The sequence below is a fragment of the Euleptes europaea genome, chromosome 21 (genome assembly GCF_029931775.1).
Source record: "Euleptes europaea isolate rEulEur1 chromosome 21, rEulEur1.hap1, whole genome shotgun sequence".
Taxonomy (NCBI): domain Eukaryota; kingdom Metazoa; phylum Chordata; class Lepidosauria; order Squamata; family Sphaerodactylidae; genus Euleptes; species Euleptes europaea.
In genome coordinates, this window is record NC_079332.1 from 15,368,931 (window position 1) to 15,390,659 (window position 21,729).

The following is a 21,729-nucleotide window of genomic DNA, read 5'->3' on the forward strand; positions in this document are numbered from 1 at the left end:
GGTGGGGGTGTGCAAGCAACGTTGTCCTGCATGGCCCTCTTTTGCGGGTTCGAGCACTGCCAAAATAACCCCCTATCTTCCACTCTATGACACAGGGCATAATTGCCCAAGAAATTCTGTTTCGTCTGCCTCCCCTGAGGCTGTTGCAGTAGAGGCTTTGTGTGAGAGACAGCTTGGTGTAGTGGTTAAGAGCGGTGGACTCTAATCTGGAGAACCGGGTTCGATTCCCCGCTCCTCCACATGAGCGGCGGACTCTAATCTGGAGAGCCGGGTTGGTTTCCCCAATCCTCCACGTGAAGCCTGCTGGGTGACCTTGGGCCAGTCAGGGTTCTCTATGAACTTTCTCAGCCCCACCTATTTCACAAGGTGTCTGTTGTGGGGAGGGGAAGGGAAGGCGATTATAAGCCAGTTTGAGACTCGGTAAAGGTAGAGAAAATCGGGGCATTACAAACTTCTTCTTTTTCTTTTCCTTCTCCTTCTCCTCCTCCTCCTCCTCCTTCTCCTTCTCCTCCTTCTCCTCCTTCTCCTTCTCCTTCTCCTCCTTCTCCTTCTCCTTCCCCTTCTCCTTCTCCTCCTTCTGCTTCTCCTTCTCCTTCTCCTTCTCCTTCTCCTTCTCCTCCTTCTCCTTCTCCTTCTCCTCCTCCTCCTCCTCCTCCTCCTCTGATGTTTGCGTGATGTTAAAACCATCCTGATACAATACACTATGGGGGGGGGAGAGATATCTTAGCCGAATCCCCAGGCGGTTAAAGGAATGCCTTCCTAACGCAGGTTGGAAGTTTGGGGCCATCTACGGGAAGTCCGGCTTCTTCCCGGCCGACTGTGTCCAGCCAGCGGCGGCGCCGGACTTCATCCACCTGCCGCTGGAGAAGAAGGAAGAGCCACAGGACAAGCAAGGGAAAGTGGCCATCCCGGCCTCGGTGGCCGTGGCTATCGCGTCGGCAGCGGTGGCTCAGGAGCTCGATAAGAAGACGGAGGCGAGTACAATTGGCTGTTACGTGGAGTTCCCTAAAGCAGGTGGGGGGGTTCTTCCAGGGCGGGAATTGTTTGGGACAAGGATGGAGGAGGGCAAGTTGGTTCGAGGCTCCTTTGAAATCTTCAAGCGGGAAGCCAAACACATTTCCTGCTTTTGGGCAGGAAATGCCTGCCGCTGACACATGAACACATGAAGCTGCCTTCTACTGAAGGTCCGTCAAAGTCAGTATTGTCTACTTTGACTGGCAGCGGCTCTCCAGGGTCTCAGGCAGGGGTCTTTCCCATCACCTACTTGCCTAGTCCCTTTAACTGGAGATGCTGGGGATTGAACCTGGGACCTTCTGCATGCCAAGCAGAGGCTCTACCACTGAGCCACTGCCCCTCTCCATGGCTCTCCAGGGTCTCAGGCAGAGGTCTTTCCCATCACCTACTTGCCTAGTCCCTTTAACTGGAGATGCCAAGGATTGAACCTCAGACCTTCTGCATGCCAAGCAGAGGCTCTACCACTGAGCCATGGCCCCTCCCCAAAACACATGAACACATGAAGCTGCCTTATACTGAATCAGGCCCTTGGTCCATGAAAGTCAGTATTGTCTACTCAGACCGGCAGCAGCTCTCCAGGGTCTCAGGCGGAGGTCTTTCACATCACCTACTTGCCTGGTCCCTTCAACTGGATCTGTCCTGGCGTTATCCGGCAGGCTTTCTGCACGTGCCCAGGGAGACCGCATGCCTTTCTCTTCCCGCAGGTCTCTCAAGCCAGCGAATACGCTGAGGACTTTGAGGGAGCCAAGGGTGAAATCCCCCACGGCGGCCCCTACGCCATGCTGGAGTTTGCCAAGAAGTATTTCCGAGAAGGGCAGAGGGCAAAGATGTGAGTGCGCGCGGACAGACGTGGGGCCTGGAATCCTTTAGGGCTTGGTTGCAGTCGAGAAATCGGAGGCCGTCGTCTCGAGGGTGTTGTGTCAGAGTTCCTATCCTGAGACCGCAGTCCCCTCTGTAAGAGAACGAGGAAATTCCGGGCTGCTGCCACCACGCCCCGCCCTCCTCTGCACACCAGTTAGTTAGAACACCCCTGCCACGGTTTACGTGCGCGATCGCATACCCTGGGATGGAAGAGAGGTGAGTGGAAGAGCCTCCGTCCCTTACCGCGGGCCGGTTGCAGCTTGTCGCGAACCCTCTGATTCATGGCACCGGTCAGCTTTCGAAGGCGCAAACGTATGGGGAGTTGGGATGCGATACGTCGGGGATTATCTGGTCGTGAGAATTGGCCCGTGAACTCAACTTGGGGGAGGTGCGGGGAGGAAAAAGCCCGGCCTATAGATCTAACAGACTAGAGTTAACAGACCGAAGCCAGAACCCCAGTGGTTGATCTCGAACCCCTTGAGGAATGACACAATTCCTCTTCGCATGCTGCCGATGCTGGTCTTATGATGGGCCAGTTGCGTCTCCCCTTATCTTCTAGCTATTGCATTTGCAACCCTCGAGTTTGTTGCCCAGAGAATCCGCAGTGTGTGTAAAGGGGGTAGGTTGGATTGGGCTTCGGGGCTTTGCTTGGATTGGGCTTGCATTTTCCAACCGTCACAGGTTGCCTCGCTCTCCCCGCACATTTCCGTGCGTTTCCCCCGCATTTTCTGGACGCTGGCTAAACACGAATCCAGAAGACGCAGGCAAATTGAGAACGAGTAGGGAGAGCGAGGCGACCTCCGACGGTCAGAAAATGCAAGCATAATCACAGCAAAGCCCCGAAGTAGTTGGGAGGGTGACTGCAAGGAAACAGCCATGCATAAATGGCCATTGGGTCATTCTAATTTTGGCACTTCAGCAGCATGTAACAGGGCAGCACGCTACCCCCGGTCCGCTCGATAAATGCGGTGACCGTTTTGTGTGAATAGGCCAACACCCGTAATTTTCAGCTTCAGGAGATGTGAGCACGTGCCGTCGGAAAATCCGGATTTCCGATCGGGCCTACAGTAGCGGGACAATACACACGTTTGCCCCATTCACACAAAATGGTGACCGCTATCTCCCCTTAAGGGGCAGGTGGATTGCCAAAACCATAAGAACCAAACTATATGGTTGTCCTGATTAAACCCTCTTTCCTGTGCTCTAGTTTTAAAGATTTTTTTTTTAATGTTTGAATTCTTTATCTTCTCCCTTAGACCCATAAAAGCTCTTTAATGATGTGCAGAATAATACAAATGTACACAGGGGGAAATTGACCCAATTTGGACAACCCTTGTCGAGGAAACACTTTTCCTCAATTGAACTACAAGAAGTCCTTTTGGGTGGGGGGCGGAGAGGGAGCAGGGCTTTTTGCAGGAGCCAGAACCGAAGGAAAGTAGGAAGGTCTTTTGCGCAGAGGGTATCTTCCTGGAAACAAAGGTGGAGTTTATGCGTGACGTTCATTACAGGGACCCCAACAAGCTAAAATCCAAGAAAGGCATTGAATCGAAGGGTGTGGAAGATGTTCTGAAATTCACCAAGGTAACGTCGGTTGATTTCTTTATCAATAGCGATTTACTAATGCATGTATTTGGGGGTGAGGGGGTTGGACAAGATCCCACTGCAGGGTGCCAAGGGTTTCCAACTGGGGCTATGGCGTTAGGGCCCAGTTATCTTATGCTCTGTACCACCATGGTGGACCATGAACAGAGGAAACAGTTGGCTTGGTATTCTTTTGCACTGTAGTTCCACCCCTACAGGTGGCCAGAATGTGGTACTAAGCTCCCAGAACAATCTAGCAAGGATCAGTTAGAAGAAGATGATGGAGAAGAAGAGTTGTTTTTTATACTCCAACTTTCTCTGCCACTTAAGGGAGAATCAAACCGGCTTACAATCGCCTTCCCTTCCCCGCCCCACAACAGACACCCTGTGAGGTAGGCGCGGCTGAGAGAGCTGTGACTAGCCCACGGCCACCCAGCTGGCTTCATGTTTGGGAGTGAGGAAACAAATCCAGTACACCAGATTAGCCTCCGCCGCTCATGTGGAGGAGCGGGGAATCAAACCCGGCTCTCCGGATCAGCGTCTACCACTCCAAACCACCGCTCTTAACCATGACACCATGCTGGTTAAAATCAGAAGCAATTTTCCCTTTGTCCATTTGCATTGAGTCTGCCCCGAACCGGATGCTTCTCAGCTCCTGTCGGCGGTCTGCGCCCGGTTTCACCTCCTCCTAGGTTTTCAATCCAATTGTTCATTGCCATCGAAGAAAATATTGGATGCCCTTACCACGGGCAGTTCGCTATCACTAGGCTGCAGCTGCTATGTCTGTGACGGTCTTGCCAAGCTTCTGCTTCCTCTTCATCTCCTCTCTGTTCCTTTTCAGTCCCCCATCCAGGAGTCGCTCATTGAATTCACAGACAGCAGCCTGAATAAAACTGCGGCAGAGGCTTTCCAAGGTAAAGCACCTGGATCTGCCTTTTCCCAGAAGTTTTCCATAAAGGTCTAGCCAATGGGGATTTTTTTTTTACCTCCGTAACCAGGAAGCTCAGGGGTGATCTCTAAAAAGCCTGGCATGTGGTTCAGTTTGAGATGGGGGTGGGTGGGGGAAGCCAGGTGCGGCAGGCACCGACTGGCTAGCGCCAATGCTGTCGCCCAAACGCATCAGATCCCCTCCAATCTCCAGAGCAATTCTGTGATTGAGGGCAAAGATAAACAGCCTACCCAGGCCTTCTCAAGGATCAAGTCAAAAGAGATCCCTCCCAACGCCTGTTCCATGCAATACGTTCGCTGGAGGTGCTGAGAATTTGAACGCGGGACTGCAGGCAAAGTACCAATGAGCCACAGCCCTTCCCCACACGATCGTGTGCGTGGTTCAGTAGAAAAGAGAGACAGTCCACTAGCACCTTAAAGAGTAACCACATTTCTGGCAGGGTATGAGCTTTTGTGAGTCAAGGCTCACGAAAGCTCATACTGGAAGAAGAGGAGGAGGAGGGGGGAGGAGGAAGAGGTTTTTATGGGATGACTTTCTCTACCTTTAAGGAGTCTCAAACCGGCTTACAATCTCCTTCCCTTCCTCTCCCCGCAACAGACGCCTTGTGAGGAGGGTGGGGCTGAGAGAGTTCAGAGACAACTGTGGCTAGCCCAAGGTCACCCAGCTGGCTTCATGTGTAAAGGCGGGGAAACCAACCCAGTTCACCAGATTAGAGTCTGCAGTTCATGTGGAGGAGTGGGGAATCAAACCGGGTCCTCCAGATTAGAGTCCACCACTCTCAACCACCGCACCACGTTAGCTCTCGAGCTGTGACTCACGAAAGCTCATGACCAGATCTGAAGAAGTGAGCTGTGGCTCATGAAAGCTAGAAATTTTTGTTAGTCTTTAAGGTGCCACTGGACCCTTGCGGTTTTCTCCTGCTATAGACAGACTAGCATGGCTACCCATCTCCATTTCTGTGCGTAGGGGATTATGAATGCAGTGTGGTTGGGTAACGGGCTTTGCCTTCTCTGTCCCCATGCACTGTTGTGTCCCATTGGGGAAATCCATCCCGTTGCCTCTCACGGGCCTGTTTCAAGTAACGGCGAATTTGACCCTCTGCGTGCGCCCAGGGAAAAATCCCAAATGACTTGGGTGTTTTTTCCCTCCCCTCTAGCTGTGATGAAATTCATGGGCGACCTTCCGCTCAAGGGCCAAACAGACCTAGAAGTGGTTTGCTCTCTTCTGAAGGTAAGGCGAGCTCACAGCCTGGGGCAGAAAGTCGCCTATTGGGTAGCATGCTTTGCCTTCTGGGTAGCATGCTACCTCCTTGGGGTCAAATCCCCCCCTTAGGCCATTTAAGCATGGCCTTTTCCTCATGGTCGCCCCGCCAACTACTTCGGGGCTTTGCTTTGATTTTGCTTCCATTTTCCGACCGTCAGAGGTCGCCTCGGTCTCCCCGCGCGTTTCCGGGCATTTCCCCCGCGTTTTCTGGAGGCTGGCTAAACACAAATCCAGAAAACGTGGGCAAAATGTGCGGGGAGAGCAAGGCGACCTCTGACGGTCGGGAAATGGGAGCATAATCAAAGCAAAGCCCCGAAGTAGGCAGCGGGGTGATTCAAGTCACTTATAGACCAACTGAAATGACTAAACTGAGGCTGTCGTATTTTGGTCACGTCATGAGACGACAAGAGTCACTGGAAAAGACCGTCATGATAGGAAAAGTTGAGGGCAGCAGGAAAAGAGGAAGACCCAACAGGAGATGGATGGACTCCATAAAGGAAGCCACAGCCTTCAACTTGCAAGATCTGAGCAAGGCTGTCAAAGATAGGACATTTTGGAGGACTTTCATTCATAGGGTCGCCATGAGTCGGAAGCGACTTGACGGCACTTCACACACATACACATAGACCAACAACATTTCCAGGGTAACCTTCTCCTCATTGTCTTCATTGGACTCTATAAGACTACTAGGCATTTCAGTATAAGCATCCGAGGGACAAGGATCCCGTCGTCAGATACAAAGGTGCTGTTGGACCTCGAATTTGGTGAAGATATACCCTTCCAACGTTGTCAGGCTTTGGGCCTGAGGTAGGGTTCCCAGCTCCGGGTTGGGAAATACCTGGAGATTTTTGGGGTGGAGACTGAGGAGGGCGGGGTTTGGTGAGGGGGAGGGACTTCAATGCCATAGAATCCAATTGCCAAAGTGGCCATTTTCTCCAGGGGAACTGATCTCTGTCGGTTGGAGATCAGCTGTAATAGCGGGCGATCTCCAGCCACCACCTGGAGGTCGGCAACCCTAGCCAGAGGTAGCCATAGTGGACTCTGTTGACCAGCTCTCTTAGGCCTTTGTCCAGAGAGGACAGTTGGCACGACCGCTTCTCCAGGCGGTAAGAGAGAAGCCTGTTGGGGCTGTGACCCCCTCCCCGCCATGGGGCTTGTTTCATTACACCCTCGCCCCTTCTCTCCTCCTCCAGCTTTGTGGAGAATACGAGGTGATCCGAGATGAGGTTTATTGCCAGATCATGAAGCAGGTCACGGACAACTCCAGCTCCAAGGCGTACGTGAGTCTCTCTATACTGCAGAAGTGTAAAAGGCGCAGGAGTCTGGAGACCAAGCCCTGTGAGGAAAGGTTGAAGGAGCTGAGTATGTTTAGCCTGAAGAGGAGAAGACTGAGAGGGGATATGATAACCATGTTCAAGTACTTGAAGGGCTGTCACATAGAGGAGGGGGCCGAGTTGTTTTCTGTTGCCCAAGAAGGTTGGACCAGAATCAACGGGTTGCAATTAAATCAAAAGGGTTTCCATCTAGACATTAGGAAGCATTTTCTAACAGTTAGAGTGGTTCCTCAGTGGAACAGGCTTCCTCGGGAGGTGGTGGGCTCTCCTTCCCTGGAGGTTTTGAATCAGAGGCTAGATGGCCATCTGTCAGCAATGCTGAGTCTATGACCTTGGGCAGATCATGAGGGCACCTTGGCCATCTTCTGGTCATGGAGTAGGTCACTGGGGGTGTGGGGGGGAGGTAGTTGTGAATTTCCTGTATTGTGAAGAGGGTTGGACTAGATGACCCTGGTGGTCCCTTCCAGCTCTATGATTCTATGAAAGGGCCAGCTGGGTGCTCCAGCCTGGCTGCCAGAGCAACCTGGGAAAGGGTGCAGGAGGACAGAGCACAGATGGGCACCCTTCCTCAATGATGACAAAAGAGGCACAGCTAGAACCCCGGTAATGGAGGGCAATTACCCACCAAGTAAGGGGGCTGCTCGCCGACCCTCAGCTGTCCGCCCGGCGGAAGCAGGCCAGCAGAAAGGGGGGGTGATCAACGTTACTTCCAAGTTTACCCTGGAAGTGACAGGGACGCTCTAGCATATTCCCCCCAAGCTAGAGCATCTCTGTCACTTGGGGTTATTGCACCAATCCCCCCCCCCGCTAGGGTTGCCAGTTCCCTCTTTGCCACCAGTGGGAGGTTTTTGGGCCTCAGCCTGAGGGGGGCGGGGTTTGGGGAGGGGAGGGACTTCATCGCCGTAGAGTCCAACTGCCAAAGCGGCCATTTCCTCCAGGGGAACTGATCTCTCTCGGCTGGAGGTGAGTTGTAATAGCAGGAGATCTCCAGCTAGTACCTGGAGGTTGGCAACCCTACTCCCCAGCCCCACCACAACGAAGCTCCTGCTGGTGGCGAGGGAGGACCTGTCAACCCTGGGTACAACACATATAGGACCTGTAGGGTAGTGGCACTGGATTGGTGACCTGGCGTCGCCTGATCTCCAGGACTGGGAAGTGCCAACAGCCCAGGTTGAATTGCACAGAGTTTCCTCCTGTTAGGTTCCTCCTTCAAGGCTATGCTGCCTGGGCCCTCCGGAGGTCCCATCTGTGATTGGTGTAAGCGTGATTTTTGTGGGGGGGAGGCAGTGTAAGATCTCCAGGGTGCAGATGGACATGTAACATGCAGCCTATTCTCCATGGATTTTTGTGTGTTTTGTGTAGGGACAGCTGCCAGAAAGGGTGGAGGTTGCTCTACATCCTGAGCGCTTATTACCGATGTTCAGAGGTCCTCAAACCTTACCTTCTGTGGTTCCTCCAGGACGTCTGCAGCAATCCCGCTTTGCATTTTCAAGGTAAGGCTTCAGAGGTTTGGACCAAAAGGGCCCTGGAGGGTTGGGCCAAAAGGGCCTTTTGCCAGAAAGCAGGACTTACCAGTGAATCAGCAATTATATTTTTAAGTTTTGTTTGTCAGATATATTTTTTTAATCGCCAAGAATCTGGTCTGAAAAAAAGTCAGGAAGACAGCAGGGAATGCATTATATTGCCCACCTTATCTAGCTTTAGAAAAGAGCAGGAATCCAGTCACACTTTAAATAACAACAAAATGTCTGGCAGAGTTATGAGCTTTTGTGAGCCACCGCTCACTTCTTCAGATACAGCAAGAATGTGAGTCCATCTATCCTTAAGTAGAGATGACTGAATTAGACAAGCAATGGCAGTGTAAATGTCAAAAGCAAGTAAATGACATTAGCAGGTGTGATTGGATTAGGTGTGATATGCAGAGGGGTAGTAGTCCTGGAGAAATCTGCATCTTATGCCAATAAAGGCTACTTGACTTGAGAAATCTGCATTGGTCATGAGACAGGAATCCCAGATCTCTATTAAGTCCCAGGGTATTAAGTCCCAGGGAATGCATAGTCTTGAGCTTCATGATTAGCTGTAATTCAGTAGTCTCTCTTTCTAATCTCCCTTTGAAATCCCTTTGTAAGAGAACTGCTACTCTTAAATCAGCAACTGAATGTCCTGGAAGGTTAAAATGTTCCCCCACTGGTTTCTGAATGTTTACGAAAGCTCCTACCCTGCCAGAAATTTTGTTAGTCTTTAAGGTGCTACTGGACTCCGGCTCTTTTCTGCCGCTAGAAACAGACTAACCAACCTGTTGTATGTCCATCAGGCATCGCCAAGGCCTGCGAACAGAACCTGCGGAAAACCTTCCAGTTTGGGGGCCGGTGTGGATTCCCTGGTAACATGGAGCTCAAAGCCATGGTGGTGAGTGTGCAACCAAACTGGACTGGACGTGTTCTTGGGGGCAGTCCATTGCCGGCCAGTTGCTTAGGGGATGGGATGCCCCATAGTTTGAGGTGTACATAGGGTTGCCAGCTCCAGGTTGGGAAATACCTGGAGATTTTGGGGAGCGGAGCCTGAGGAGGCCAGGGTTTGGGGAGAGGAGGGACCTCAATGCCATAGAGTCCAATTGCCAAAGTGGCCCTTTTCTCCAGGGGGACTGATCTTGATCGGCTGGAGATCAGTTGTAATAGCAGGTCTTCCGGGTCGGGGGGGAACGTCGTGAGCAGCACGTTTGGATCACGCTCCGGCTCTAAGCTGCTGGGGGCAGGGAAAACCGCCCCCTACCATCAGGCAAGCGGCACCCTTCGGGACAAGAGGGGATGCTGAAACGGCTGCCGGCGGGCGGCTCGCCCTAGAAGCGATCGCTGCCGAGGAATCGGCAGCGGTTGCTCGGACGGGTCCAGCTGAGAAGCGGGCGCCATTGTTCTTTAAAGAGCCGGGAGAAGCGGCGGAAAACCCCCGATGCAAAATAATAAAATCGCAGGTTTTTTTCTTTTTCTATACTAAGTAATACCACAACTGAGGTGTCTGACAGTATTTTCATCTTAAAGAAAGCACTCTTGACTATACCTATAACTTCATTAACAAGAACTAAAGTGAAACTGGGCTTTTTGCCAGCTGTGGCGCAGCAACAATTCAATCCTGCCAGCCTTGCCTGCTTTGCCAGTCAGTGCTTAAGTTATACAAAGTCCATGGGCTGAAAAATAGCTGGCAGGAGATAATAAATTGAAGAAGATGAGATGCTAAGACTACTCTCTGGGTCTGGACTATGAACTAAGTTTGATTTCCAGTTCTTTATGTGATTGTTAAACTGATTGTTTAAACAACAAGTGCCACCCCCCTTTCTTTGGATTATAAATTGCAGCCAATCTAGGCGTTTTGGAATGGGAGATAAAGAAAAAAAAGATACAGAAAAACATCCTAAAGGACTCCTTAAAGATACTAAGCAACTCCAGATTCAGCAAGCTCCATTACCACGGAGAAGAGCCTCTGTATCTAGGGCTCGGTCATTTTCCCTTTGGCGCTTGTTACCGCAGGTGTGGAAGTTGCAACCAGCTTCAAACTCTGCTGTTCTTGTCTGTTTTCTGGTCCCTTTTTCTGCATGTGGTTTGATTCCCCCCCTCCAAGGACCGAACCGTCTCCTCCGTAATTTACAATCCCTAAATTTTAGTTTCGTTTTCTCTTCCCTGCAAAAAGGCTGGAAGGAGCTCGAAGCGCCAACTGGTCCTCTTGCCAGGGGGGATTGAGAAGCACCTGAAGATCAAGACATGTTCGGTGAGTAGAAGCAGGGGCGGACTGGCCCTTCAGCTTACGGGGAAACTTCCAGGACACCGCCAATGAGGGTTAACGGCGGCCATGACCAAGCTGAACCAAGTGAAGTCAATGGGCTTAGAAAGGCATAATTCACTTTGGTCTTGGAAGGTGTAACTCAGGTTACGATTGCCCTGCTAGTCTGCCAGAACGTCATAGAATCATAGAGTTGGAAGGGACCACCAGGGTCAAACATCAACATCCATCAACATCTTAAAATGGCACTTGATCTCTCATCCTCTCTCAGAAAACTCCCTTCTTTTAATTTACTTTTATTTATTTCACACACAAAAATTATATCCTGCCTTTCTGCCCCCTGCAAGGGTCATCGAGGCGGCTAGCCAATTAAAACATACTTAACAAAACCACACTTTAAAACCATTAAACCCCCCCTCCCAAAACACAGATCATTAAAACTGGAGCTAAAATACAGAGATATAAGGATAGGGTTGCCAACCTCCAGGTGGTGACTGGAGATCTCCCACTATTACAATGGTTCTCCAGTTGACAGAGCTCAATTCCTCTGGAGACAATGGACACTTTGGCAATTGTTCAACATCTTTATAAATGATTTGGATGAAGGAATAGATTTGCAGATTATACTAAATTGGGAGGGGTAGCAAATACAGTAGAAGACAGAGCCATGATACAGGATGATCTTGACAGGCTGGAGAAATGGGCTAGAACTAATAAAATGCACTTCAACAAAGACAAATGTAAAGTTCTGCATTTAGGTAGGAAAAATCAAATGCATCATTATAGGATGGGGGAGACTTGTTTGAGCAGTAGTGTGTGTGAAAAGGATCTTGGGGTCTTAGTAGACCAAACACTGAACATGAGTCAGCAGTGTGATGCTGTAACTAAAAAGGCAAATGCAGTCTTGGGCTGCGTCAACAGACGTATAGTGTCCAGATCACGCGAAGTGATGGTATCGCTTTACTCCGCTCTGGTTAGACCTCAACTAGAGTACTGTGTTCAGTTTGGGGCACCACAGTTTAAGAAAGATGTAGACAAGCTGGAACGTGTCCAGAGAAGGGCAACAAAGATGGTGAGGGGTCTGGAGATCAAGTCCTATGAGAAGACTGAGGGGATATGATAACCATCTTCAAGTACTTGAAGGGCTGTCACATAGAGGAGGGTGCCGAGTTGATTTCTGTTGCCCCAGAAGGTCGGACCAGAACCAACGGGTTGAAATTAAATCAAAAGAGTTTCCATCTAGACATTAGGAAGAATTTTCTAGCAGTCAGAGCGGTTCCTCAGTTGAACAGGCTTTTTCGGGAGGTGGTAAGCTCTCCTTCCCTGGAGGTTTTTAAAAAGAGGTTAGATGGCCATCTGTCAGCAATGCTGATTCTGTGACCTTAGGCAGATGATGAGAGGGAGGGCATCTTGGCCATCTTCTGGTCACTAGGGGTGTGGAGGGGGGAGGTAGTTGTGAATTTCCTGCATTGTGCAGGGGGTTGGACTTGATGGCCCTGGTGGTCCCTTCCAACTCTATGATTCTATGATTATATGATAAAAATTACTGTGCCGTAATTCTGCTCTCTCATCCCTGCGTCTGCAGGTCGCCCTCGATGTGATAGAGGAGATCTGCTGCGAAATGGGACTCAATCGGCCCGAAGCCGTCAACGAATATATCATTTTTGCAGTTACCAGCCGAAGTGAGTCCAGCCGGTGGCAGGAGAAAGAATCTTGTGTCGGGTCCGAGCATGGGGAGATAAAACTCCATCCCGCTGTTTCGTTTATTTCAAAGTTTACATCCGATTCTCCCCTTGGGGTGTAAAATGAAGTACATAAATAAATCCAAACCAGTCTGTGCCCGGTTGCCTCCGCAGATCAGAACGTCCGGCCTTTGAACAAGAAGGAATACATCCTTGACGTGGTCATGGAAATGGAACAAGTGGAGAGCAGCTACATGTTCTGGTATCGGCGGGTCATCTGGAGCCAGCCGCTGAAATTTGACAATGAGTTGTATGTAACCATGCACTACAACCAGGTGAGGCCTGGTTGCAGTAAGAAAAATCGGGGTATAAAAGCCAACTCCCTCCCTCCCTCCCTCCCTCCCTTCCTTCCTTCCTTCCTTCCTTCCTTCCTTCCTTCCTTCCTTCCTTCCCTTCCCTTCCCTTCCCTTCCCTTCCCTTCCCTTCCCTTCCCTCTCTTCTTCTTCTTCTTCTTCTTCTTCTTCTTCTTCTTCTTCTTCTTCTTCTTCTTCTTCTTCTTCTTCTAGAATCATAGAGTTGGAAGGGACCACCAGGGTCATCTAGTCCAACCCCCTGCACAATGCAGGAAATTCACAACTTCCTCCCCCCCACACACCCCCAGTGACCTCTACTCCATGCCCAGAAGATGGCCAAGATGGCCTCCCTCTCATGATCTGCCCAAGGTCATAGACTCAGCATTTCTGACAGATGCCCATCTAGCCTCTGCTTAAAAACCTCCAGGGAAGGAGAGCCCACCACCTCCCGAGGAAGCCTGTTCCACTGAGGAACCACTCTAACTGTTAGAAAATTCTTCCTAATGTCTAGACAGAAACTCTTTTGATTTAATTTCAATCTGTTGTTTCTGGTCTGACGTTCTGGGGCAACAGAAAACAACTCGGCACCCTCCTCTATGTGACAGCCCTTCAAGTACTTGAAGATGGTTATCATATCCCCTCTCAGTCTTCTCCTCTTCAGGCTAAACATACCCAGCTCCTTCAACCTTTCCTCATAGGATTATTTTTTTCTTCCTCTTCCTCCTCCTCCTCCTCTGTAGTAAATACATGTTGGAAACTGCAGGAGCAAGATCACCTCATTATATGCAGGTTGATTTTATCAAGTATGTGCTAAATTGTTAGCCACTTTGGTGACCCTTGGAAAGGCGGAAAGGCGGGATGCAAATTCTATCAATAATAAGTAAATAATAATATTGCACCCAGTTTCTTAGGGCATTCCATTCTCGTCCTCAGGTGCTCCCGGACTACCTCAAGGGGCTCTTCAATACTCTCCCGTCCGTGAAGCTGACGGAGCAACAATTCCAGCAGGTCTCCAAACTGGCTGCTCTTCAGCACCGGGCCAAAGACCGCATCTACCCGCCCACCCTGTAGGTGCCTCAGAGCTCACGCGACAGCCCCGTTGCGGGACAGAGGAGGAGATGCTCAGGGATCAGCCCTGTCGGGCACGAGTGGCGGATCCTCCTCGGCTCCCGCCTGGGCACTTCCCAAATTCAATTAGAAGCCCGGCACACAGAGAAGAGGCTTTTACTTCCCCTCTCGACCCATCTTCCCCAACCGGAAGTGGTCCTGAGGGGTGCGGTGGTGGAGGAAAGTGCCAACACGTTGCGGCCGACTGTAGGGTTTTCAAGGCCAGAGGCGCTCAGAGGGGGTTTGCCATGCTTGCCTCTGTGTAGTGACCCTGGACTCTGCTTAGCTTCTGAGATCTGACGAGATTGGGCTGGCCTGGGACATCCAGATCAGAGACAAACAGAGGTGGTTTGCTATTGGCTGCCTCTGCAGAGCAACCCTGGACTTCCTTGGTGGTCTCCCATGCAAGTACTAACCAGGTCTGACCACACTTTACAGCCAAGATCAGGCTAGCCTGGGCCATCAAGGTCAGGGCAAGAGATGTTCAGAGGTGGTTTGCCATTGCCTGCTTCTGTAGCGACCTTGGACTTCCTTGGTGGTCTCCCATCCAAGTACTAACTAGGGCTGACCCTGATTAGCTTCTGAGATCTGATGAGATCGGGCTAGCCAGGGCCATCCAGGTCAGGAAGCCACAGATGGTGGGCCTCTGAAATTACATCATGGGTCAGCACCACGGACAGATCCCAAAGCACATGTCATCCATGTCAGGGCAAAGATGAACAGAGGTGGTTTGCCATTGCCTGCTCTCTGCATAGCAACCCTGGATTTCCATGGGGGTCTCTCATCCAAGTACTAACCAGGGCCGACCCTGCTTAGCTTCCGAGATCCAGATTTCATCACACAAGAGGCGCCATCGCTGTGCTCATGCCCAGATACTAGGGAGTCTGAGCATGGGTATGCTGTTTATTATTCTACACCTCATGGCGATTGTGGGGCTGTTTAAAATCTGCTTTGGCTAGACTGTTTAGATGTTTGTTGTAAATGCTTTTACGTATGGATATTACGGAATGATTTTGCTGCAAGCCGCCCTGAGCACGGCTTTTCCGGGGAGGGAGGGTTATAAAAGTGACTGATAAATAAATAACACAGGCCCCATCATATTTTGCTGCCGGTTTGCCCGGGACTGCCTGTGATCTCCGTTTTCTGTTTGCCCCCTCTGAGACGAGAGGTCCAGGATTACATCCCGCCCCAGCTCTATCACCTCCTGGCGGCCCAGGCGTGGCTGGACATGGTCTCGCAACACACGCAACAGACGCTGGCGCTGAGTGCCCACCAGGCTCGGGCGCAGTTCCTCGGTAAGATGTAACCGGTTTGCAATGGGGTGGTGGAGGATGCGGGCAGAATGCAGCGGGTGCAGAGGAGAGCGACGAGGATGATCGGAGGCCTGGAGACTGAGCCCTGCGAGGAAAGGCTGAGGGAGTTGGGAATGTTCAGTCTGGAGAAGAGGAGGTTGAGGGGGGACAGGATTGCTCTGTTGAAGTATTTGAAGGGTCCGTAGACCACTCATGCTCCGTTCGTTCCCGCAGGGCTCCTGAGTGCCTTCCCCATGTTTGGCTCCTCCTTCTTCTACATCCAGAGCTGCAGCAATGACTCCATCGTCTCCCCCTGCATCTTGGCCGTGAACCAGAATGGACTCAACTTCCTGAACAAAGAAACCCACGTGGGTGCCGTGAGCTCTTTCCTGAAACCCCAGGAACCTCGGTTCTGTGGGGTGTTATTTGGGAGTCCTCCTAAATATGGGTCTGCATCGTGACCAGTATCCATTTTGACTAGTAGCCGTGGATAGCCCTCTCCTCCATGAACATGTCCACTCCCCTCTTCAAGCCTTCCAAGCTGGCAGCCATCACCACATCCTGGGGCAGGGAGTTCCACAATTCAGCTCCAACCTTTTTGAGCCTGCAGGCACCTTTAGAATTCTGACACATCGTCATTGTGCTGTGGCAGCAGCTCTGCCAGTCAATCAAATCTCCAGTGGCCAATCAGAAGCCTTGCTGAGCAAACGCCACGCCTGGCCCCTCCCCATTTTCCTAAATGCACTTGTGGGCGCCAGGAAAGGTGTCGGCAGGCACCACGGCGCCCACGGTGGGGACCTCTGCCCTAAGAAAAATAGAGTTTGTTTTAGACCAGGGTGGTTTTGACTTCATGACCAATCGTTGGGTCTGCATTCTAAACCCTCATTCCCAAAGATGGCAGGGAAGGAATTCAGGCCCGGAACAACCCCACATTCCTTGCAGGGATAGGGTCCATCAAAAAAAGCATCTCATTGCACTGATGAATCCCCTCCCGACGTAGGTTTGCCAACCGCTAGGTGGTGGCTGGAGATCTCCCGCTATTACAACTGATCTCCGTTTCCCTGGAGAAAATGACCACTTTGGCAATTGGGTTGTGTGGCATTAAAGTCCCTCCCCGCTCCAAACCCCAACCTCTGGGTGGTGCCAACCTCCAGGTGAGGCCTGGAGATCTCCCACCATGACACCTGAGCTCCAGGCAATGCAAATCAGTGGGTATGTGATTCCATACAGATCGCCTTCCAAAGCCACCATTTTCTCCAGGGAAACTGATCTCTTTAGTCTGGAGACCAGCTGATCTCCAGGTAGGGTTACCAACCTCCAGGTGGTATCTGGAGATCTGCTGTTACAACTGATCTCCTGGCAACCAAGATCAGTTCACCTGGAGAAAATGAATGCTTTGGTGATTGGATTCTATGCCACTGAAGTCCCCCCCTCTCCAAACCCCACCGTACTCAGGCTCCACCCCCAAAATCTCCAGGTATTTCCCAACCTGGAGCTCTCAACCCTATCCCCAAGTGATCATCCTAAATTTGGGTGTCCAAGCTCTAACAAGAATCTGCTCTCTCCGTCAGGAACCAGTCGCGATCTTCTCGTTGAAGGAGATCCAGTCGACACGCACCCAGCGACCCTCGGCTGGATCCAGCTACCCCTACGTAGAGATCATGCTGGGAGACTTGATGTCACAAAAAGTCACCCAGCTGCAACTGGAGCAGGTAGGACGGGAGAAACGCTTGTCCCAAGAGGGTCGGGTTCCCTGGCAGGAAAGTCCCGGCATGCTTCTACGCTTCCTGAGCTGAAAGTTGCCACCAACATTTCTGAATTTGAGGCGCTTATTAGAAATTCGTCCTTAGGAAAACCGACGGAGGAACTTTGAAGGAAGTGAGATGTAATTCAGGAGGACAATTAGGGTTGCCAACTCCAGGTTGGGAAATTCCTGGAGATTTGGGGGCAGAGCCTGGGGAGGGTGTGGTTCGAGGAGAGACCTCAGTGGAGTATATAAGGCCTTAGAGTCCACCTACCTACCACTTCCTCCACGGAAACTACCACCCCCAAGTTCTACCCCCTAATCCTGCCCAGGAATTAAGATCATAAGGAGAGGCCCTCCTGACTGTCCCGTCAATCAAAGAAGTTCGGACAGTAGATACACAAGAGCAGGGCCTTTTCAGTGGTAGCCACTTGACTTAGGAACAACTTCACCAGGGAGGTGTGCCTGGCTCGATCTTCAAGAGTTAGTTGAAGACTGTTTTATTTAGGACCACATTTGGTTGTCTACTCACAGGCCGGTTGTGATTTTAAATTTCGGTTTTTATGTATTTTATCTATATTGCCGACCACCATGAGCTCTGTAAGGAAGAAAAGGCAGCCAATAAAAGTTTTAGTTAAATAAATAAATAAATAAATAATGCTCTCCCCCAAAATAATTCTACCCAGAGTTGACAACTCTGCCCCAAGGGGAGAGGACCAAGATGTGGTCTCGAAAACTACCCATATAAGATTTTGGAGTCATTGCTTTAAAAACAAAAACCAACCAATCTGTAAGTAGAATGAAAGAATATCGCAAGCAGGATGCATTTAGCCCTTTATTTAGTGCATTTAGTGACTTTATTTAGCCTGCCTTCGGTACAAAAGCCAAAGCCTCCCAATCTGGCATAAACCTGACAATTATCACGCAATCTACCTTTTGTTGGAAACTGCTGCGAACTGCTGTGATGATGCTTAACTTACACAATTCTCCTTTCTCTCCGTCCTTCTCTGTCTCTTCCTGTCTTTATGTCCTGGTTCTCTCCGCTGCTTCTCTGAAGCTTAACCTTCAGATGGTAGGTAGCTTTCCCGTGGCCTCACGCAAACTCTGTTATTCTTATCCGGGAAAGGTCCGCACGCAACTCCCGTAAACCCCGCGGGGCCGACTGCATTTTGTGTCCCTGTGTGCGTTTTCATGGCGAGGAAGAAATGTTGAGACAACTCGATGGGGCGGTAATTCAGCCTCGTCCCTAAGAGGAGGACGTGGTTAACAGTTTGTAACCCCCTTCCACTGAGTTGCCATCCACATTTTAAAACCGTTGTACCGCATCTTATTCTACAAGGCGATTTACGCATTTTACGAGTTGACTTCTCCCTCGTTGCAAAAATGAAAACCTATGGTCGCTTCCACACGGTGATGATTACCTGCTGGCGACAGGGTCCCCTTAGAGGAATATAGCCACTACCCCAGCAAAAAGTCCACCGGTAATGTGGGGGACAGGAATTGGTTCCTATGAGGACAGAGAAGTGTGAAAAAAATGTACCCTTACCTGTCCACACGCTGGGCAAATCTGCTTAGACTTTCTGGAAAGAACATACCAAGGCAGGTTTCTCAATTGACGGAGCAAAGGTGGGTAAACCATGGAAGTGAATAGTTGGGGCCAATAGTTGTATGAATGTTCTGGCGGGGGGGGATGTAAGTTGGAGACCCCAAATGGAGGGAAGGGGGATACACTTCTGGGCAGCAGTGTGTGTGAACAAGATCTTGGGGTACGGGTGGACCGTAAGTTAAATATGAGCAGCCAGTGTGATGCAGCAACAAAAAAAGCTAATGCAGTCTTGGGGTGCACTAACAGAGGCATAACACCCAAGTTGCAAGATGTCATAGTTCCGCTGTACACTGCATTGGTCAGGCTGCACCTGGAGTACAGTGTGCAGTTCTGGTGAGCTCCCCCTTGCTGGGAATGTTCAGTCTGGAGAAGAGGAGGTTGAGGGGGGACAGGATTGCTCTCTTGAAGTATTTGAAGGGCTGTCACTTAGAGGAGGGCATGGAGCTGTTCCTGTTGGCAGCAGAGGAAAGGACTTGCAAGAATGGGTCTAAATTGAGGGCAGAAAGATACCGGCTGGATATTAGGAGGTGGTGAGCTCCCCCTTGCTGGCAGTCTTTAAGCAGAGGCTGGACAAGCACTTGCCAGGGGTGCTCTAGGCTGATCCTGCATTAAGCAGGGGGTTGGACTAGATGGCTTCAATGGCCCCTTCCAACTCTAGGATTCTGTGATTCTATGAGCAAAATGCCCGTGTGGAAGCGACCTCTGACTGCATGCGAACTTGGACATCTGTGTCGTTCTTTCTACGAGGGAGCTGGAGGAATGGGTGTCCGGATGGCCGATTCTCCATCTTGCTTCCTCTGCCAGGGCTTGGAGCTTTGTCGAGTGATCGCGACGCACATGGAGAATTTGCTGCACGCCCGGGAGAAGAGGCTCACGCTCCCGCCGAGCGAGATCACACTGTTGTGACGGGGGGCAAGCCCAACCCCCTTACCTTTCCCTCTGGAGAGTGGACGAGTCCAGGTGAACCGGCGATGGACTACCCTGAGAGCTGCGTCCACTCTACCTTCGCCAGGCCCCAATCTGTGTAGGGCCTCTGATAACAGTGGAAGCCGGCCTGATGGTCCGGCTGCCAATCCCCAAATGGTTCTAAGCGCAACTATGGCGAGGCTGGTTGGAGGCAAAGAACATGTGGAATCAATCACGTTGGAAAGAAGAAGAGTTGGTTTTGATACTTCAATTTCCTCTACCTGTTTTAACGAGTCTCAAAGTGGCTTGCAATCGCCTTCCTTTCCCCACAACAGACACCTTGTGATGTAGGTGAGGCTGAGAGAGTGTGACTAGCCCGAGGTCACCCAGCTGGCTTCACGTGCAGGAACGGGGAAACCAACCCGGTTTTCCAGAGTAGAGTCCACAGCTCTTAACCACTGCACCACGCTGGCTGGGCAAAATGTGCCATTTGAACCCGTGGGCTAGCAACATTGATATGAGTGCGAATTCCATGAGTTGTGGCTTCATGCAGATTGGTTTTTAGATTCCTTTTGCAGGGCTGCCACCTCCAGGCGGAGCCTCGAGAGCTGGAATCACAAGGGATCTCCAGAAGACAGTGATCAGTTCCCCTGGAGAAAATGGCTGCTTTGAGAGTGGACTCTATGTCGGCTTGCCAACTTCCCCAATAGCTGGGGATCTCCTGCTATTACAACTGATCTCCAGCCGATAGAGATCAGTTCCCCTGGAGAAAATGGTCGCTTTGGCAATTGGACTCTATGGCATTGAAGTCCCTCCCCTCCCCAAACCCCGCCCTTCCCAGGCTCCGCCCCAAAAACTTCCCTTCGGTGGCGAAGAGGGACCTGGCAACCCCAACTATATGGCATTTATACCCTGCTGGTGTCCCTTCCCCATTTTAAAACCCAGGTTCCACCCCTGAATCTCCAGGAATGTTCCAACCCAGGCAACCCTACATCACATTGATCTAATTGTTCAAAGAAATCCATTAGGGCCTACGATTTCAAATGTCTCTTGGGTGCGTACTTGAATTATCCATCTGGTTTCTAGCAGAGGCCAGACTGGCCAGGGATCCTGGAGGGTTTTTTTTGGGGGGGGGGGCCTCTTCTGGGCATGGATAAGGGTCACTGGAGTGTGTGGGGGGGAGGTGGTTGTGAATTTCCCGCATTGTGCAGGAGGTTGGACTAGATGACCCTGAGGGTCCCTTTCAATTGTTTGATAAGCCTGCTATGAGATGCTGTTGAGGACATGGGATCGGGTGGGAGAATCGTCCCGAGATGCGCTGCTGGGCAGGATGGCTCACCGAGCGTCAGCCTGCCAGGCTGCAGTGTCAGCTGGTGGGTTGGTACTGCTGGGAAACGGTTCGAGCTGTCCTCAACTGCCATGGAAACAAACCAGCAGAGCCAGAAAAAAGGCACCCGAGGCACTGGAAAGAGGGATAACCATCACCCAAATTGGAGCCCGAGAACTAGATACGAGCATCCCTGAGGGTGAAGATTTTGCTTCCAGAAGCTCAAGCATTGTGGCCTGTCCTGTTTCTGGCTGTTCATGTGACACCGGCTGTTTGAAAAGGTGCACGTTTTGTTTCCTTTTTTTGCATTAAAAAATGATTCCCGTTTTCAGGTTCTTGAATTTCCAGCGATCAAATCCCCCCTCCCCTTGCCCGTAAAAAAAAATTGCACTCAGAATTACATAGGTTGGGGAAAGTGGGGGGGGGGGGGACTGGTTTACAATTTCTACGAAATTAAAAGTTTCCTTTTATGTCAATAGTTGCTTGTGGCTCTGATTGAACACATGAAGCTTTCTACTGAATCAGACCCTTGGTCTATCAAAGTCAGTATTGTCTACTCAGACCGGCAGCGGCTCTCCAGGGTCTCAGGCAGAAGTCTTTCACATCATCTGCTACCTGGTCCTTTATAACTGGAGATGCTGGGAATTGAACTTGGGACCTTCTGCATGCCAAGCAGATGCTCTACCACTGAGCCACATCCCCTCCCATTATTCTCTTGAGGCTCATCCAAATCAAGTAGGGTTGCATGGCAACCGGTGGGAGGGTTGGGGTGTGGAAAGCGTTATGGAAACTGATTTTTTAACGCAGCCTCAGTCCTTACTGGACGTTCCTACCAGAAGTGACAAGTGGTAGCTCTAGGAGTTGCCAGAAACTCTATGGTAAAACTACTGGTAAGTTAGGGTTGCCAGCTCCAGGTTGGGAAATACCTAGAAGTTT

At 50.8% G+C, this 21,729-nt stretch overlaps 1 protein-coding gene across 1 annotated transcript in view; it reads left to right on the plus strand.

Moving 5' to 3' along the window:
• The window catches only part of MYO15A (myosin XVA), a 103,664-nt gene extending 84,198 nt beyond the window's left edge, over positions 1–19,466 (plus strand). Inside the window, exons 49-64 of the mRNA XM_056866215.1 lie at positions 769–987; positions 1,729–1,843; positions 3,384–3,456; positions 4,298–4,370; positions 5,562–5,635; positions 6,862–6,944; positions 8,365–8,495; positions 9,317–9,411; positions 10,687–10,764; positions 12,362–12,458; positions 12,633–12,793; positions 13,745–13,878; positions 15,080–15,213; positions 15,445–15,578; positions 16,782–16,922; positions 19,365–19,466. Coding sequence (XP_056722193.1) covers positions 769–987; positions 1,729–1,843; positions 3,384–3,456; positions 4,298–4,370; positions 5,562–5,635; positions 6,862–6,944; positions 8,365–8,495; positions 9,317–9,411; positions 10,687–10,764; positions 12,362–12,458; positions 12,633–12,793; positions 13,745–13,878; positions 15,080–15,213; positions 15,445–15,578; positions 16,782–16,922; positions 19,365–19,466 — 1,844 coding nt within the window. The remainder of the gene's footprint in view (positions 1–768; positions 988–1,728; positions 1,844–3,383; positions 3,457–4,297; positions 4,371–5,561; positions 5,636–6,861; positions 6,945–8,364; positions 8,496–9,316; positions 9,412–10,686; positions 10,765–12,361; positions 12,459–12,632; positions 12,794–13,744; positions 13,879–15,079; positions 15,214–15,444; positions 15,579–16,781; positions 16,923–19,364) is intronic.
• Positions 19,467–21,729: the final 2,263 nt, after the last annotated feature.